Source organism: Balaenoptera borealis (assembly GCF_965194805.1).
Source record: "Balaenoptera borealis genome assembly, chromosome: 12".
NCBI lineage: Eukaryota > Metazoa > Chordata > Mammalia > Artiodactyla > Balaenopteridae > Balaenoptera > Balaenoptera borealis.
The window spans coordinates 38,249,356-38,268,638 of record NC_138869.1 but is presented as its reverse complement, the minus strand read 5'-3'; the positions used below and the strand labels follow the sequence as shown (position 1 = coordinate 38,268,638).

The 19,283-nt window shown below is 44.0% G+C and overlaps 1 protein-coding gene across 1 annotated transcript in view; it reads left to right on the top strand.

The window, feature by feature from the left end:
* CACNA2D3 (calcium voltage-gated channel auxiliary subunit alpha2delta 3) overlaps positions 1-19,283 on the top strand; it is an 832,322-nt gene that overhangs the window by 590,233 nt on the left and 222,806 nt on the right. Inside the window, exons 18-24 of the mRNA XM_082346809.1 lie at positions 4,962-5,045; positions 9,561-9,632; positions 9,890-9,951; positions 11,320-11,387; positions 15,391-15,436; positions 15,596-15,693; positions 17,260-17,353. Of these exons, the coding sequence (XP_082202935.1) occupies positions 4,962-5,045; positions 9,561-9,632; positions 9,890-9,951; positions 11,320-11,387; positions 15,391-15,436; positions 15,596-15,693; positions 17,260-17,353 (524 nt within the window). The remainder of the gene's footprint in view (positions 1-4,961; positions 5,046-9,560; positions 9,633-9,889; positions 9,952-11,319; positions 11,388-15,390; positions 15,437-15,595; positions 15,694-17,259; positions 17,354-19,283) is intronic.

Genomic DNA, 19,283 nt, shown 5'->3' with positions numbered 1-19,283 from the left:
GCAAGGCCTCTTCCTCTCCAGTTGTGGGCCTCCCACCCCCAACTCCTTCCTTCCTGTTGGCAGCATGGAACAGCACGTACTGTTTATCAATTATTAGCACACATAATATTTGTTTCACAGAGGCTGCAGGGATGTGTGTAGCTGACTTCCTTTAGTCCTTCCCAAAGGAACACAGAGAAAGCAAAGGCATTTTTGTTTTGTTCAAACCCACATGAACATGGCCATCACCTTAGCCCATCCCATTCCGCTTCCACAGTCAGTCTGTAGGTAACACAAAGGGGCACTCACATCCAGACAATTCAACACTGCCAGAAAGGTTTTGGCACTTAACGGCAGACCCCCGATGGTTCTGCTGGCTCCTCAGATAGGTGTCCTTCTTGCCCCATCCTCCTAGGCCACAGGCTGGTTTGTGTGTTCACCACATCTGGCCTTTATTTGAAACTCCACCTCAAAGTATTTCATAGCACAGAATATCTTTCCTTATTAAATTCTCCCCCACATATTTTTTTCATAAAACAGGCACCAAAAACTACAAACCTACCCGTGGCTCTCAAAGTATCTGTTTATAAACCTTTGGAAACCGTTTGCAATTCGTTAATCATATTTTCAAAGGAAGTTACAGTTTATAGATACACTAACAAATGCCATATCCGATGCCTCAGCCCCAGTAACGAGATCCTCACGAAGGGGAAGAGGGAGTGGGGCTGGGGGACCTGGGATTCGTCCCACTCCAGATCCCATGGGAGAGGGGCAATCTGGCCTGGGAGTCAGAGGTTCGAGGGTTTAGTTATTTTTCTGTCACTCTCTGACACTGTGGCCACACCTATGTCCTCCCAGGGGGAATGCAGGTACAGAGGATAAGCCATGCTCAAACACAGTGGACTACCTTGATTAGCAGTGAGGTATTTTGCAAATCACTTGTTTCTAAATAATCATTAAAGTACCAGAGTTTGTGAATACTTCATTTAAAATGTATTTTAAAAATGGTTCATTTAAAAAGAAAAAAATAAAGATACTAAATATATACAAGTTGGAACTCTGATGAATACTTACACTTGAAACCCAAGCCAGCTTTAAAAAAATCTGTAAAAAGGGAAGGTGGGTAATGTGGAGAGAATGTGTTGGTATGTGAAACACCCAAGGGTATAAAGATTTCAGGCATAGCTTGATCCAGGGACACACACGGTGCTTTCAGGACTCTCTTCATGTACTTTCTCTGCCTTCTCTGCACTGGTTTCATTCTCAGGAAGGCTCTCTCCAAGTAGTGGCAGAGATGGCCACGAGGAGCTCAAGTTCACATCCTACTGCCTTAGTGATGCTAGTAGATGGAGAGCTACTTTTTCTGGATAAATCCAGGAAAGCATACCAGACTGAGTCTCATTTGGGTTGGTATGAGTTACATCCCCAATCCTGAACCAATCACTGTGTCCTGGAGAGTTGTGGGTGTCCCTCACGTACTCAGGTCACTGGCTTCCTTCTGAACCAGGATGGTCTTGCCTTCGCTAGAACTATATTTACTGAGTGTGGGGTCCAAGGGGATTCCCTGTAGGAAAGCCAAGGTGATTACCCTGGAAAATGTGGGGGTTGGGTAGTGGTGGTCCACAGCCCATGTGTCTTCCGAGTGGAGGTCTAGTCTCTAGCCATCTAGTAAGTTTTCTTAACGGGAGAAAAGATTAGGTGGATTTAGGGTCATCATGCTGGAGTTTCCTCATTGTCCTTGACCTGTTTTATCTGTGCAACAGCCTACTGAGTTTTTCTTCTCTTACTCAGAGTAGTCACTCTGCGACACTACTGTTTATATTTTAAAGGAGCTCACTCATTAATAAAGACCCAAATAGAAAGTATTTCATACCTATTTCACTGGTTAAGCAGACATCGTAGAGGGGCATTCCTAAAGTAGAGTTCCAGAGGGGTTATCCCCAGTCCCGTGTGTTTCTTTCAATGCAGTTAAATTAGAGACTTACTGGAATATGGTGACTTACAGACCGATGTGCTGGGAAATCTTCCTTCCCCTCACTCTCTAATCTCTGCCAGTTTCTTGAATACCAGTAGTGCAGTGTACTGAATTTCTTGAGTGGTTATTACCAACAATGAAGAAAGATATCTAGGAATGGTCAAAAGTCAAGGGATCTATCTCTGTGGATTCCACTTTTGCCACCTGTCATCTAAAAGGACTTGGGCTTTTTAGCACAGTTATGAAGTTTTCTGCCAGGAGAGTCTTGAGTCCCAACCTGATGTTTACTACACAAGTATCTTATGTACCAAGAGGAGGCATATGAGTGTGACTGTCTGGCACCATCATCTTCAACAAACATCTTCTGCCTCCCTATGGCTTGTGCAACAGTGACCCAACAAATTATTGAATGGGTCTCCTTCATGTCAAGGAAATGACATAGTAGCCAATTGTATACAGTGAGCCTGTGTCTTCATCAAGAAGGTTATGACTTTTTCAGGACTCACATTAGCTACATGCATATTAAGGGTTTATTACATGCTGTGCCGGGAATGTGCTTGCCATTTTACATACAGTACCTAGTTAATTGTCTCAACCTACCTTGACTATGGAGGTATTTCTCAATTTTGCAGTTGAGAAAAAGGAAGCTCGGAGCAGCTGGGTGCCTTGCTCAGTGTCACATGCCCAGTAAGTGGCAGAACCACTGTGCTCTCCTCTTTTAACAAAGACAGGGGGACACCTTCTCTGAGGATGAAGGACCTTGGGGGTCTTTTTTAATTTCTTCAGCAGCGGTTGAAATGACATGAGGCTTAGCCATGAAAATTTGGTCAGGGGCTGTGGGTAGGTCGGGGTGTCCTCCTCCATACTGGCTCTGTGATCTTATTTTACTTGCTGTTTAGTTTGATATTTAACTTGCTACAGGCATCATGGGCAATAAATTGACTGTAGGTAGGCAGAATTAAGAGTGATAAACGACAAACAAGTCCTTGGGAAAGAATGAAGCACCGTTTAATTGACTTTACTTATCTCCTTAGGACCTTGTGCTTGCTAGGTGTCCAATAAATGTACGTTGAATAAGTGAATAAAGGAGGATTTTGAAGTGACCAATGGAAGAACTTCCTCCAAAAGACAGTATATACCTAGCACTAGGCTATCCAAGAAACTGTGAAAGTTCTGCCTTTAATGGTCAGAAGCTGGGCTGTAGGAACTTCTGGGGTGCCTAGTGGCTCCCAGGAATGGTTCTTACCAATATGGGACTTGGGGGCCATTAGCACAGATAACAGAGGTCCAAGAATATCCAACTCTAGCTCCTCGGGGGACAAGTGGGCTTCTCAGCATCATGTGCCCCTCCCCCATCACACTTCCTCACCTTGAGAAGAGGGTGACAGCCCTGCTGACCTCTTTCCTGTCCCACAGGCTCAGCCCCAGCCTGACTCTCTCGAGGACCAAAGCTTCTATGCACAGCGAACTTTCCATAACAGGATCCAACTGTGAATCCGCTATCGTTTACAGCGGCTTCTGAGGGAACCACTTCGCTTCCCCTTCATCTGGAGTGGATCTGATGTCATAAAACTGACCGTGACTGTCTGTTAATTGGAAACCTGAGAGAAGGGAGTGGAAGGGCAGTGGACCAAGGTGGTCAGAGCCCACTGCCCCTTCGAGGCAAGGCAGCCTTCCTGGGTGGTGAGGGTGGGTGCTCTCCAAGGACATCTCAGGGTTCCTGAAATGCAGCCCTGAGGGAAGACAAGACGGCAGGAAAACCACGGGGCCCTGTTTGGCCTCGCAGTGACGGGAGATCTACCCTGTCTGGCCACTCTCCCCTAGATTCCACTGGGGGCCAGTTTGGACCTGTTTGGTTCAGTACACCAGCAGTGATTTTCTCTTTCACACCATGTGCCTTCAGCACCTGTCTCCATGGTAGCCAAGCAGTGTCCAAAATGGTAACCTGTGGATTGGGGTTCTTAAAACACCTAGAGTGATGCTGCGTCTCACTTAGAATCCTACGAATCAAATCAGAAGATGACTAATTTAGAAATAAAAGGAAAAGAGAAAAAAACTATACATACATATGTATTTTTTCCAATATGCCATCAGCCATGTCTTATGAACTGGCAAAGGGGTTGCTTATCCTGAGCCTGCAGCAGAGGGCAGACTTTCCTACATTATAAACACAGCATTAAAGGCCCTAGATACAGGAACATCCAGACGCAGGAGTGTCCAGTTGATAAAATGTAGGCTTTCCAGGTGACTAACACCAGTGATTTAGGGGGAAAAAAACTAAAACCACTTTCTCTGTTATTAATGCACTCATCAGCTTCTCCAGAGAAATGCCCTAATGGCCATTAAATCTGGTAGTGATTCCCAGTACCCACATGTACTCCAGGTAAAGTAGCTGTGTTTAGCTCAGCACTCCTGTGGCCAGTGTGATAGCAAGTAGAAGATTCTGTGTGTCTGTGAAATGTTACCAGTATGTTGAGCCCAAATGTGGAGATCAGTACCTTTGTTTCCTGGCCAAGGAGTATGAGGTAGGTATGAGGCAGGAGGTAGGGATGGGAGAACTATAAAACACAGAGGAATATAACTAGATTTTTTGTAAACTATGTAAGATGCCCTTGCCTGTGTCTTGAAGGGGTGGGCTTTAAAAGCGTTGGAGTCGAGGAGGAAGGTTGCATTCCACACATAGGATGTCCAAGGAGGGGAAAAGCTTTGCTTTGCATCTGGCATGTTTAGAGGTAAGGAGTCCGCTAGGTAAATTCATAGGGAGAAAAGAATTGGCTTGTATACTCCCCCTAGCTGGGAGCAAATGTTTACAGGTGACTGGCTTTGGTTTTCCTGCCACGGAAACCCCAGGACCGCCCCCACTGCTGGGCTTCTCACCAGTACACTCCACTCACAGTCCTCAGGCGTGAACCACGACTTCAGATGGTGAAGGTTGCCCTGGCCAGTGATCTCACGGAAATGTTTTCTTTGTTTGTCATTTGTTTTCTTTCTCTTCCCCTCCTGCCAGTATGAAGAAGGGAAGAAGCGGAGGAAACCTAACTACAGTAGTGTTGACCTTTCCGAGGTGGAGTGGGAGGACCGCGATGATGTGGTAAGTGATTTGTTTTCAAGCCTGGTGAGGAGGGAGCTCCACTGTACCCTCCTCTGTACCTAGAGGCTGCCTGGGAGCCAGCCGAGAGTCCCACCAGAGGGACACCTGGCCGCCAGAGGGTCGCGGAGAGCACGGGCCCTTGTACCCGTTTGGAGTTTTGTAATGCTCCCACCCATAGGGCCACTTGCAAACGGGCCAGCCACCTTGCCTGCTTTGTGCAGTCTGCTAAAACCATCCCTTTGCAGGCTCTAGTCTCTTCTGCAGCCGATTAATCCAGACTCCTCCTCAGTGCCATTAATGGGATCTGTCTCCCTCAGGGGAGCCTGGCCGAGCCTCGCCGGGCAGCTGCACAGTCAGGGCCAGAATTCACCTGTCAGGGTGACAGCCCAGGGCTTGGCAGAGCCACTCTCCTCCTGCTTGGTTGGCCGCCCTGTTTCCAGGGCTGCCCCAGCCTTTCCCCTTTCCAGGCCACACTGCAGTAACACATGCTTGTTTCCTACACAGATTCAGTCTGTGGGACTGTATCAAAGGCTTTCCTTATGCCCACGACTTAGCCCCGTCAGTCTTCTTGTTCCTGCCTCAATAGATCAGATTTGTTAGACATGCCACCTTTTGTGAATGCAGGCAGACTGTCCTTAATTAAATCCTAACTTACCAGGTGTTCCTATCTGGACACTCGCTCTTCCCTTTCTCTATGGATTCTTCATGCCCAGGCTATGTTTCTCTGCCTGCATCTCCCTGATTTGTCTGGAGTCCTTTCTTGAGCTTCATCATTGAGTCAGCAGTGTTTCTATCCCTCCCTCTGTCTTGCTTTCCAAAGGGATATTGAGGGGAACCATTTGAAACTTGCAGGCTGGGCTCTCGTGCTTTCAGAAATATGTCTGGCATCACAGTCCTCTTGCTGCTTGCTTTTCTTCTCTTCACATCCTCTGCAACCTGGATGTCTCAGCTAGCATAAATCTCTGAGTTTTTTCCTTGCCTATAAAATGCAAGAGTCATATCTGTTTTAGAAATTTAACTTATTTCCTTCTTCATCTGGACTCAGTCTTTTTTAAACCCCATTCAGATAGAGTAACTTCGCTGTTTGATAAAAAGTTACTTCCTCATCCATTCTCTTTTCCCAGATGCCAGTGACCTGACGTTGTGTCAGCTCAGTGACCTGGTAGAGTTTTATATCTTCTTGTTCTTTAAACATTGTCATCAGGATTCACATCTGGGTCTTTGAATTGTACTGCACCTAATGTACATGTCCTACCCTTTCAACCTGCTTCTACCAAGAAGCAAGCTAGCACAGTCCTGAGGAATGCAGTTCAGGTATTAGCCTGCCTTGGTTCAGACCCCACCTCTGCTATTTGCTGGCTGTTGGTCTCAGGTAAGCAATTATCTTCTCTACATCTCAATTTTGGTTTATTTCCTTTTTTTCCCTCAGTAAAATGAGTATGATGGCAATAGTACCTACCTCACAGAGCTGTTGTGAGTACTAAATGTGTTACTATAGTGAAAAGTGTCAACATCAACATCGTTGCATGGACACAGTGAGCATTCTGAGTGGTAACTGTTATTAGTATTATTCTCAGCATCGTCAACCCTCATTCTCATTAATGAATGTCAGTTGCTAAACTGTATCATGAAACTTTAAAGGGTGCATTCCATTGTTTTCCTTTCTCTTTCCTCTTCACTTTATCAGCTGCTTTATTTTGACTTCACTGGATCTTTTTGTTTTCTTTCCCAGAAGGTTTGAACCCTGTCATCAACATGCTTCTCCATCCTTTCATCTTTTACATTTTAATTGATATGGGAGGCAAGCTTGATGTTCATTCATACTTGGGAGTCCCTGCATCCAGGAAGCAGGCCCTCTGCTAGTTAACACTAGGCTGACACTCGCACTTCTCCTTTGCAAGTTACTTGAAGAGATTTATTACTTGGCTCATCTGTACCCCAGTTGTCTAGTCATCATCACCTGTGCCCAAGTTAAATTTCCATGAGCTGGTATCTCCTTTTACTAACAATGATTTGACAAATGCTTTCTGTTTCCTTGCCCTTTTCTTCCTTTGTCATCGGATTCCCAGCCTGTGCCATGTTCTTTACCTTCATCTGATTCCCAGGACTGGGTTCTGAGTGTCTACCTTCAGAGTTCCCACACCTCCAGAAAGTTCATTGCTCTTATTCTTCACCTGTTGGCCTTTGGTTGTCTCTTTGGTTTCGGTCTCTTGTCTCCTTGGAAATAAGGTACATTTGAGACATGAATTCCTTCACTACCAACGTGCTTGATTGGGAAAACCCAAGTCACCATTTCTCTCCTAGGGATTTGCACTACCTTGATTAGAGAATTCTGGAACCTATACAAAGCATCTCTGTGAAGGCTACACAAGATCCCACATGCCCATGTGTCCACCAGTGGGGTTTGCATGTAAGTAGCAGAGGGCAGACTTTAGGTCAAGATCTGGGAAAGACCAGACAAGCAGAGCCCGCTGAGGAAGAAGCAGCATTGAGTCTGCCCAGCTGCAGAGAAGTTCTTGGAAGGACCATCCTACTTCTCTTGGCAGCTAGGATCTTGTTGAATTTAATGACCACATTTATAACATAGACCCTGTGTACTTCCAAAAAAGATGTGAGGTCATATCTGTGTCAAACAAACTGGAGTTTGAATCCTAATATTTTGAGCTATTGAAAGGGGTCTGACATTAAAGAAAAGGGAGGAGGATGATAATGAAGATGATGATGATGCTGGTGAGGATGATGATACAGGACAGGTAACATCTATTGAATGCTCAGGGGTTACCAGGCACTCTTCTACATATGAGCTCATCTAGTTCCCACTACAACTTTATGAGACAGTCTGTGCTGTCATTAGTTCCAGTTTGCAGGAAGAGAATCTGAGGCACAGAGAGGGTAAGTGATTTGTTCAAGATCATAAACCTCTGGCCCCAGAGTCCATTTCTGAACTCCAGGGCTATCCTGCCTCAGTGTTCAATAAGTGTAATCTATTTCCATTATAACTGAAGAAAAGGGAAAGACTAGACTAATCATCTAAGCATCTGCCTCCAGAAAGCATTAGTGACCCTGGCCTTGGACCCTCCCAGGTCCTGACGCTGATTGTTCTGTGCTACTGGGAGTTGGGGGTGGGGTGGCACTGAGGCATGGAGAAGCTTACCTAATCTCTGACTTGCCTGGGGAATGTGAGAGGGGAAGGTCCCAAATGGCTTTAGGCAGGCACCAGAAAGAGGAAAAATGAAAACCATGTCAAAGATAAATCGAGCCGTTCTTAAGAGTTAGAAAGTAGACTTAATTAGGACCAGCTCTCCCCATCCAAAACCACAAAAGTTAAAATGGGAAAATATTTCCAGAAATGCCCATTATGTGTTGTTAAAAAATATCTAGAGTAAAATATATGTTTTATTTTATACATGCCTCCAGCTAAAAATTATGCTTTTACCCTCTCTCACAGAAGATGAGAATATGAACCCAAATCTAGACAGCCCCACATCAAATTTAGGTTGCTTGCAAGCACTGTAGTTCTCTATCAGCCAGATCTTATTCAAGCTCCTCAAAGGAGAAAAAGAAGGGAAAGAATTAAAAAATAAAAATAAGAAAATAAAAACAAGCCGTGGGGCTGGGAAAGAGCCTTTCCTGACAGGCTGTGGCATGTCAGCATTTGCTCCTATTTCATTAAATGGCTTTCCCGTCGTCTCCTATTGGTGCCCATGACGGCACATCTTTCATCACTGTGTCTGCTGTCCTTCTCTGAACTCACGGAAGGGCCACAAGTAATTAGCAGAGATCAGCCAGGGGTGGGGGAAGGGAGGGAGGCTCACCGTTCCCAGATGGGACCTCCAAAAATCAAATACAGGGTCGCCCTATTCACTGCCCATCAGCCTCAGCCAGGCCTTTCACTGGCCCAGGTTTCTCAGAGTATTTGAAGATGATTCATGCTGTGAAAAACTAATCCCTGTCTTCCAAATGGTTGGCTTTTTAAAAAAAACAAAACAAAACAAAAAAACTACTGTGTAGGAAAATATCTTTAACTTGATTATGTTTTGAAAAATGATTTCTCCATGACAAACCAATACCCTTTTTGAAAAAGTAACTCGTCTCCCTTGCTTCTTTTTTTTTTTTTTTTTTTCCCCTTGCTTCTTGAGTGTTTTAGCATTTGCTGGGGGTCCGTTCTCTGACTCTCAGGATTTGTCAACATTATACAGGCTTTTTTGGTCATTGTTGCCCAGAGGTTTACACGAGCACCCCAAATTGAAGTTGATGGTCATTTATTTATTGTTGTTAACCTCTCTCCCCCTGGACAAGAGCGGTTGGGTGTTTATTCTTCTGAAGCCCCATTTCAGAGGTCTGAGTGTAGTATGCAGACTTACTGCAAAAGTACCCCAAGAGTCAATGGGGAAACAGCCCAGCTCTGTCATACACAAGCCACCAAATGTGCTCCCAAGCTGGAGGGTGGAAGGTGTCCAAGACAGTATGGTAACCCTGGGAAGAACTAACTCCAATTTTCTTTTATCGTTTTAGTTAAGAAATGCCATGGTGAATAGGAAGACGGGGAAGTTTTCCATGGAGGTGAAGAAGACAGTGGACAAAGGGGTACATTTTTCTCAAACATTCTTGCCGCTTAATTTAAAACAAACCACTGTGAAAAATTAGCTTTGAAAGCTCTATCTGGAGTAAATATCTTTCGCTGAGATCATTTTTCTCTTGTCTTTACTTATCTCAAACAAGATTCATGTAGTACTGTTAACCTGATCATAGTGTGTCCATTTATTTTTATTTATTTCTGAAAACTTCACCTAGCAGACTAACCATGTTTTCTTTTCTCTACGACTTTTTTTTTTTCAATCTAGAAACGGGTTTTGGTGATGACAAATGACTACTATTATACAGACATCAAGGGTACTCCTTTCAGGTAGAGCTGACCATAATACATGGACATTCCATCAGACCCATCAGTTGTGTTTGTACAAAACCTGCTGACGCTTTCAGAGCTCATCATCTGAAGATAACCAAACACCCTGCCGAAAGGCCGGAAAGAGTGAGGAAGGGGCTTTTCCCAGGCTGCTTTTGCTTTTGTTTTCCAGAAGGGGGAAGATGGTTCAGGCTCACCTAGGAGAACTCACTCAATTTGTCATGGCTTTGCATCTCATTATCAAGCAAATAAGCTTCTGGGGTTCTAACTAAGGGTAGATAGATAAATTCAGAGGGTTACCAGGGTCCTTAACCATCTAACTTGCTGCCTTTTATTTCCATGATCCTTCACACTTGGAGGTAGCATATTCATCCCTACATGTTGTGCTTCCGTTTTAGTTTCTCTGAACTGTTCTGTGCTTGTCTGCCTTTGAATCCTGTTATTTCTCTTTGTAACAATCCTGAAAAATGCATTTGCCCCCTTGCCTGCTTTCAGAAGTGTATGTGGCATTCTAAAGTTTCCTGCTATTAACTTAGTGTGATAACACTTTTTGTAAAAAGTTATGTTGGTAGGGCTTCTTTGTGTTCCTGAACTGGTGCCTTGCAGAGCTAAGGAGAGAAAGAATTTACTAACTACAGATTAATCTTTAAAAAAAAAAAAAAAATGTGGCATTGTTGTCGTATACGGCCAGGGATCATGGGTGGATTCCATTTGGAGCCAGAACAGTTGATGGAACACATGACTGCTAAGTGGGTTTACCAAACGAAGAGACTGTGTTATCAAAACATACTCTCTGACTTTAGGCAATGAAGGAAGGAGCTTAAATCAAGACTTCTGAGAGTGTGAGAGTGTGAAAAATCTATCAGACAAGGGAGAAGGTTGGGCAGAGAAGCCCACCATACAGTCATGTAGCTACGTTCAAGTGGCAGTGGAAGTGTTCATTTTTGCCATTGAGAAGGGGTTAATTTTCCCTCGTCCCAAACTCTACAGTCTGGAAAGAGCCGTGTGTGGCTGAATGTAGGGCAGGGGTGCATAAGGTGGTAGTGAAGAGCAGGACACGTAGCTCTTGCAAGAGCATCCAGAAGAAGGGCTTGCTAGAAGGGCTTGTAGGAGTTGCCACACCTCTTTAAACACACGCGGGAGCCGCCCATTGCTGTTGCACTTCCAATCAGAAATTACACTGAAGCAGCTGATTGAATCTAAGAAACACCAACACCAACTATAATCAGTGGGGTTTTGAAAGTAAACTTGAAAAAAATTGTTTACAGAACATGAAATGGAAATGTGAAAACGGAAAATAAAGTTCACCTGCAAGTCTATTCCAGTCAATGTCATGGATTTCAAGGTCTGCTTTGTTTCTCTGCACAGTTTAGGTGTGGCGCTCTCTAGAGGCCATGGGAAATATTTCTTCCGAGGGAATGTAACCATTGAAGAAGGTGAGATGCTGCCTTCATCCATCTTATCCTTTTGTGTGGGAAGAAAGCCCTGAAGCCAGCTATTGGGTTAGCTGAAGAATTTGCTCATCTATCCAACCCTTATTCCAATCCCTGGACATGTGACTCAACCATTTACCCACCTGATGTTACCTTGCTCTCCTAGACTGATTCAGAATGGTGGGACTCCCAACTAGTGGTGGCCTTCCTTATGATTCCATTTATTTATGTTCTGCTTTCATCCACAAAGTTGTTGAGGCAACTCATAGGAATCATCCATCCACCAACTGTATTCTTCTCATACATAAAAATTAGTACCAAGAAAAATACGAATTAGTGTAAAAACTCAAGCCCAGGAAAAGAAAAAGAAAAGAGAGGTGTGCGAGCCCTAGTCTTCTACACAGTTGAGCCACAAATTTCACTTGTGTTTCAAGGCAGCCTGGGTCCAAGGGAAACGTGATCATTCAAATGATTTAGTAAGTCAGAAACCCGCACTTCCTGCAGTGGAAGTGTGGAGTCTTAACCACTGGACTGCCGGGGAAGTCCCTCTTCTTGTCTTCATAAAGCACCAGTGCACTGGAAACTCCCAGTAAATGGTAGCAGTTGTTACAGCCCTTTAAACTTTAAAACTGCTCTCACCCCCATACTGTCCTTTTCATCTCCCAACAACCTAGTAGCTCAGAGAAGTTATCTTTCCCAGTATCACCAGCTCACAAGGAGGAGTAGGACTGACCTCTGAAAGGCTTCACTCCCAGAGTGGCCTTGAGTTAGTCACTTGCCCAACCTAGGTGTTCTGTTTTGCATCTTGACAGAGAAGGAGTTGGACCAGACCCGTGCTCTTTGTGGGTATTCTCAGGGAGTGTGGCCAAGAGTGGGAAGGTCAGTTACAAGCTGGGTTTTAATGTGTTAGAGCTGGTTACAAATGAGTTTGGTGAACTTCCAGAAGCTAGACCGCCTTGTGGCGCATTCTGATGATGCAGTGGAGAATGAAGAAGGAGATTGGAAGTCCCTGAGATGCCAGGTTTCATAGATGGCCTTCTGGTCTACTCCTGAGTGTCCCTGCATTGTTTCATGGGTTTTGGGTTTTGTCTCCCAACTGACTGTGAGATCTTAAGGAACAGGAAGGAGAGTGAAGAGGTCATCTTGACCGGGGCAGAACCCAGAGTATGCCCACTGCAGAGATAATCAATCATGTGCTCCCTCTTCCTAGAGACAGGCAAGAAAAAACAGGCAACGTTGTGATTTGGGCAAGATACTCAACAGGACGTATTCTCAGGGATCATTTTTTTTTTTAACTTCTTTAATTTTCTGGCTCCATGAGCCATGTGTGGCTCTGTGGATGTCACTGCTCATGAAGACGGAAAATTCACATCTAAGCCATCTGAGGTCAAGATGAGGAAATAGCTCATGGTCAGAACAGTAAAAGGAGAGATTGTTAATGGATTGTTTGCTTCTCTTGTGTTCATTCCCTTAGTCAATGGACCTGACCCTCCATCTTCTCTCTCTCTCTCTCTCTCACACACACACACACACACACACACACACACACACAGAGTTGTTTTGCATTGTTTTTTGGATCATTTCTTTAGCCACTATCATCTTCTGTTAGGCTAAGAGCTCACACAGAGAGAATTTCAGAGCCAACTGCAACCATCATGCAAGAAATTAGTTTGAATCCTAGGCAAGGGGAAGAGTGTCTGGTTATCCACACAAATGAGGTCAGATCTTCCTTTCTCTGTTGGTCCTCTGTAAATAGGAGGGCTTCCAATCCTGCCAGCTTTGCTGAGTGACAGAGCCTGAGAAAGCTGCTTCCCCTGGGCTAACTAGTAGAGGGGCTTGTCATCCGTAAAGGCCATGGCTTGATTACCATTCTGCTCTGTTCTTAAAGAAGGCAGGAGTTTCTTGGGGATGGCGACCGCTTCTGAAGGTTGTCCCATAAAGAATGCTCTCCCATAGACAGTAGGAATTTTCAACCTGCTTTGACAATGGCAGGTATTACAAAGATGGTGAACAGGCTGATTTTGCTCAAAATGTAAGGAGTTGCTACTGAGGTTGAAGGTATAGTCTGTAGTTCTACCTGCTGAAATCGTTTCTCTTCTGAATCTCCTTGACACTTTGTCTTTATATATATGTAGTACACAGTACTTGTTCAATAAATTAGAGCTTATGTCATTATTGTCAGCATTATCAATCAAACAGTAGGTGTGATTTTGTCAGGAGGATCAAAATCGGAGGTGAGAGAGTTAGAGAACAGTCATATTTCCTTGGTGGCCTAGGAACTCAGAGAGGAAGCAATCAAAAAGATCTTCCCTTCAGGGTCTCATTGATAGGTCCTGTGAAATATAGGCAGAGAGGGCTTTGCAGATGAAGGTTGATGAGAACAGAAACTAGAAATATATTATATATAGAATTGATATCATTAACCCAGTATTCCAGGAAGGTGAGATCCCAGCTCAGGGCCTCTTCACCTGTGGTTTCTTCTGCTACAAGCACTTCAGTTACTACGTGGTTCTCTCCTCACCTCCTCCAGGTCTTTGCTTAAAGTCACTGTCTCAGTGAAGCATCCTGACTCCCACAGTTAACAATGAAACTCTTTCCCTCATCCCTCCCCATCTCTTGGTACCCCCTCTCCTTGCTTCATTCTCTTTCTTAACTTCATAGCCCTCACTACTGATAGGCTATGTATTTTAACTTTATTTACTTATCTCTTTTCTGCCACTAGAAAGTAAATACCATGAGAGCAGCAGTGATTTTTGTATTGGTCACTGCTATGTTCTCAGGACCTAGAATAGTACCTGGCACATAGTGCATGCTCAGTAAATATATGGAAGGAAGAATGGGAGGGAGGGAGGGAGGAGTGGAGGGAGCAAGAAAGGGAAGAAAGGATGGATGGATGCATAGATTGTCCTAGGGACTAATCACTATTCCATTCAACCCTCTCATGCAGTCTGTGAGTTAGGCACTATTACCCACATCTTCTGACTGGTATAAGTCAAAGAGTTGAAGTGACATTCCCAACATCATTCAACCAGAAGGTGTTGGAGCCAGGATATGGCCACTTGGGTCATATAGTATGATATTCTATATAATTCATTGCCTACTTCCTATAAAATCAAACAGGAGTGTGTGATGATAGTTCTAGTATTTTGCTATTTATTTTGTACATTTGTATTTGAGGAGGAAACTGGAATCCTGAGTGCAGTAAGATACTGTTGGTCACTTGGGAAACTGACATTCTCAAAAATTGGAGTTCCTGAGGTTGTCACTCAGAAGTGTTTGTCTGCTGATGACCCATCAAAATGAAGTCACATGAAGACACAAGGAAAAAGAGTGATTTCACAGAGTTAGGGTGTCTCGGGTATTCTATATATAAAAACTCCCCAATTCGCTGCAGGCCTCAGTTCTCCTAGCTATCTCTCCAGACTGATGATTCATTTTAACTTAGCATCCTGTATCAACTAGCAATTTTTGCTGGTCAAAAACAGTTGAGTATTGGCAATCTCATATCATTCAACCTATAATTTCACCCTCACAACCACCTGTCAGTTAGGGACTATTATTATTACTGTTTTGCACATGAAGAAAGAGTAAATCAACCTGCTAACATCACACAGGAGTTTAGTGGCCCACCCAATTTCCCAACTCAGGCTGTACTGTACGGGCCTCCAAAGTTGGTGTCTCCACCATCTTGCTAAGCTTCTCTCCCAGGACTCACTGGTGCATCATTTATCTTCAGGGAGCTAAGGCTTTCCTGGGAGACTGCCAGGGAAAGTTGCAGTGGTGGCTGAGTGAGGCGGACATGGGGGGAAGTTTCTGCCTGGGAAGAGAACTTGTTTCCTATGTGCAAAGTCCCTTTTCTCAGGCAGATTTCTTTGGGGTTGATGTCTACCCTTAACCCCCACCCCCCATGGCCTTGCCCATTTGAAGCACAGGAGAGGATGAGGGGGGTGGTCAGTGCCCCACACAGATGGTACTTACTCATGATTCCCTTCTCCTTGACCTCCAGGCCTGCATGACTTAGAACACCCTGATGTGTCCTTGGCAGACGAATGGTAAGAGTGGAACAATTCTTCCTCAGCATTGGTGTTTATCGCCCTCTTTGATTTCAAGTTGTCTGTACTCCCTTGCCCAGTTCTCCTGGTTCAAAGGCAAAGGAAAGTGATGCCATAAATATGTACATGTTCTTGTTTTGGGCCATGTCACATTCCTAGGTCCTACTGCAACACTGACCTACACCCAGAGCACCGTCATCTGTCTCAACTAGAAGCTATTAAGCTCTACCTCAAAGGCAAAGAACCTCTGCTCCAATGTGAGTGTGCTTCCAGATGCATGTGTGTGTGCCTATGGCGGTCAGACGGTGGTGGGGGGTGTGTGCGTGAACTCAAGACCATATTTCCCCTCAGTTTTCATGGGAAGCTTTGCTTTGGCAGAGATGATCAGTCACATTAAATCCAGCCAAATGTCTGCTTCCTGTAGGAACAGGAAAAGGAATGTGGGTTACCAAGAGTCATGCAGAATCCCCAATCCCAGTTTAACTCTTCACATTGGATTTGTCCCCTTACCAAACCATTTAGTCAAGCACCTGAGTAACATGAAAATGTTTCAACTGGGAGGGGACTGTCAATATCTGCTTTTTTATTTTACAAAGAGAAACAAGGGCTGGAAACAGGACTTGTCTCATCCAAGGCCATAATCTAGGCCTCCTGGTTCTGTCCGGTGTGGGATTGCCACTGTGACATGTTGCTTCTTGCACTGTATATTCTGCTGCCCCTCCTCCTACAGAGTGCCCTCTGAGGGAGCTCAGTGAGTCAGAAATGGCCAGTAGCTGGTGAGGGGGGCAGGGAAAGTGGGGCAGGGAGAGACCAGCAGCAGGCCTGATGCTCACCGAGTGCAAGAACAGTCCCTGAACGAGCATAAATTAGTTCCAGTAGCTAATATATGGATATATGTATATATATCCATATACAGTATGTGCCATTATTTTCATTACTTTGTATATTAAGATTTATATATATGGTATAATATATATTATTCTACAACTTGTGTTTCACTCATTATATATTATATTTTTTAGATATATTTGTGTTGATCATTTAGCTCTGATGCATTTATTTGAATTACTATGTAGTATTCTACTATGTAACTATATCTCAGTTTATTCATTGTCTTTTTGTTGGTGAGTTGTTTCCAGTTTTTGCTTTTACAACAAAGCTGCACTGTCTTCTTGGCCACCAGCTAAGGTGATGACTGGCCTGCTGTAGGTGATAAAGCTGTAGGGCTTTAGGACGCCTCTGCTAGACTCATGATACCCTCCTGATTCCTTGGCCTCTTCCACAGAGCTCTATCAAGAATTCATTTGGATAAGGGCAGATGTCCTACTATAAAATGAAAAAAAAAAATCTTAGATGGAAGGAATGACAAAATAAGAGTCCCCGAAGTTCTTAAGCTATCATATCCCTTTCCCTTACAACCAAGATCAGGGCCCTGAAGAATTGCAAATTTTGATAGAGGACAGAAATGGGGATGAAAAGAGCAAACTGAGGAGTGCTGCCTTCTGATCTCCGAATCCCAGAGTTGGCGTGCTGGTCTATGGCATGAACTACTAGATGGGGAGGGAAAGTAGAAAACTGAAGCGTGAGACACCCAAGACTCTCAATTTACTATCGTCTCATCCAAATGCTTTGGGGGCCCTTGTATTGCAGCATATCAGGTGTCAGAACTGTTTCATATTTTCAGCTGGTGGAAGGTTAACGCAGGAACACACCGTAGGAGAAAGTAGCCTGTAGATACTGTAAAATGAGCCCAGTGAGCACTTCTCATGCTACAATTTGGGGTCTAGCCAAAGCCATCTTCTCAAGTCTATCCCTCCCAACAGGTGATAAAGAATTGATACAAGAAGTCCTTTTTGATGCTGTGGTGAGTGCTCCCATTGAAGCCTATTGGACCAGCCTTGCCCTCAACAAATCTGAGTAAGTGGTTGCACGTGTCCCCCTTTCATGGCCATTTCCCCACAAGCCGTCCGAAATATGGTTATGGTTTAAAGAACTAAACTGTTTTAGGAGGCTGGTGTTAAAGTTCTTTAATTTTCCCCAAAGCTCCAAACCACAAGAGCTAGAGCAGATTAGCGGCTCTGGCTTGGATGGCAAGCTCCTGGGTTTGACATATAATTTGTTTGAGTTTTAACATTACATGAAATTTGGTATGCTGAGGTAGGGTGACACTTCCGAGAGAGAGGGAGGCGGAAGGAGCATTTTGCTTCCTGCCCTGCCGTGGCTCTCTCACCTTCACCATCTAGAGGGAACTTGGGATCTGGGCCAGGCTAGGTTGCGAGGAGGACAGGGAAGTGAGAGCTCTATTTCATTAGGGTGTCAGATATAACCCTGCAGTTTTATTTCTGAAGTGGAGGATGTAGGGGGAGGAGGGCAGGCAACGGTAGTTGTTGTCAAAGACTAGGGTGAGAACTGCTTCAGCAGCTTATTTTTAATATTAATACTAGTATTTTACTATTTTAAGTAGGCTGTTAACAATCAAAAATAAGAAAAAAAAAATTCCTTTTACCTTATACCTTCATTTCATACATTATTCAGTTCTCTCTCCTTTTTTATTCTTTATTAGCTCCTTTCCTTTTTTTATCTTCCCTTTTGTATATTTTCCTATATCAGGTCTATTATTCATTCTGTTCTCATTTTCATTCATTCATTCATCAGATATTGACTGCACGTCTGTTATGTTCCAGGCACTGGGCTAGGTATTGGTGAAATCGAGGTAACTCAATCAAACACAGTCCTCACCATCATGGTACCTGTGATATATAGTGTGCTATATGATTAAGAATTGTGATAACTATGAAGGAAAATTAGACATGTAGACAGTAACAAGAACTAGAGTGGAGATAGAAGACAGGAAAGGCTTTTCTGAGCAGGAACTAGTTCAAGGGTTCCCTGGGAGCATTCCGGGGAATTGGAACAGTATGTGCAAAGGCCCTGAGGTGAGAGAGTATTTGACATGGTTGAGGAATTTAAAGAAGGCCAACAGAACTGAAATGTAGAGGGTAGGCTGGAAGATGTCAAGAGACAGGGGTACAGTAGGGCCTGGTGGTTCAGGACCTTGGGAATCAGATTACGGATTTTGGCTTTTATACTCAGAATACTGAAAAATCATTGAAGAATTTTAAGAACGACATTTTAAGATTTTAAGAAGGAGGTGATCATATTTGCATTTTTAAAAAAGACCCTTCTACTGCTATGTGGATAATAGAATGTAATGGGGGTAAGAAAAATAGTAAAGGCTGCTACAGCAGTTCAAGGGATTTGCCACTTGGACCAAGGCAGTGGCAGTGGGCACAGAGAGAAGGGATGTACTTGTGGCATGCTTTGGAAGTAAGACCCCCAGGACTTGGTGACGGGTTCATGGTGTGAGGGGAGGGAGGCTGAGCTGTCAAGGATCATTCTCAGGTTAATGACATCAATACCTGGGTAGATAGTGGTGCCATTTCCTAGGACAGGAGACAATGAAGGAAGAGCAGGTTTGGGACTGGACATGGCCAGAATTCTTTTCTAGACATTTTATAGTTAAAATGACTCCTAAGCATAGATGTAAGGTAGGTAGTTTAACACATGAGTCTGGACTCCCAAAGATATAACCACTCTCATTATATTTGGGGGTATCCTTGGACTGCTTACCTGCATGGATCTTATTCTCTGGGAGGTTTGGAAAGAGTCAAAGCCTTTCCTGTGATTGCATTCTCTAGTGGAAATGTTTCTTTTACGTTCTCATGAAACACAAAATCCTCTGGAAAGATTGCTGATTCACCCCTAACAGATGCTAAAGATTTCCAAAATGGTAGCTTGCTTTGTAGTCCACATCTGTAACTGATTGGGCAGCCTGGCTTTCCAATTT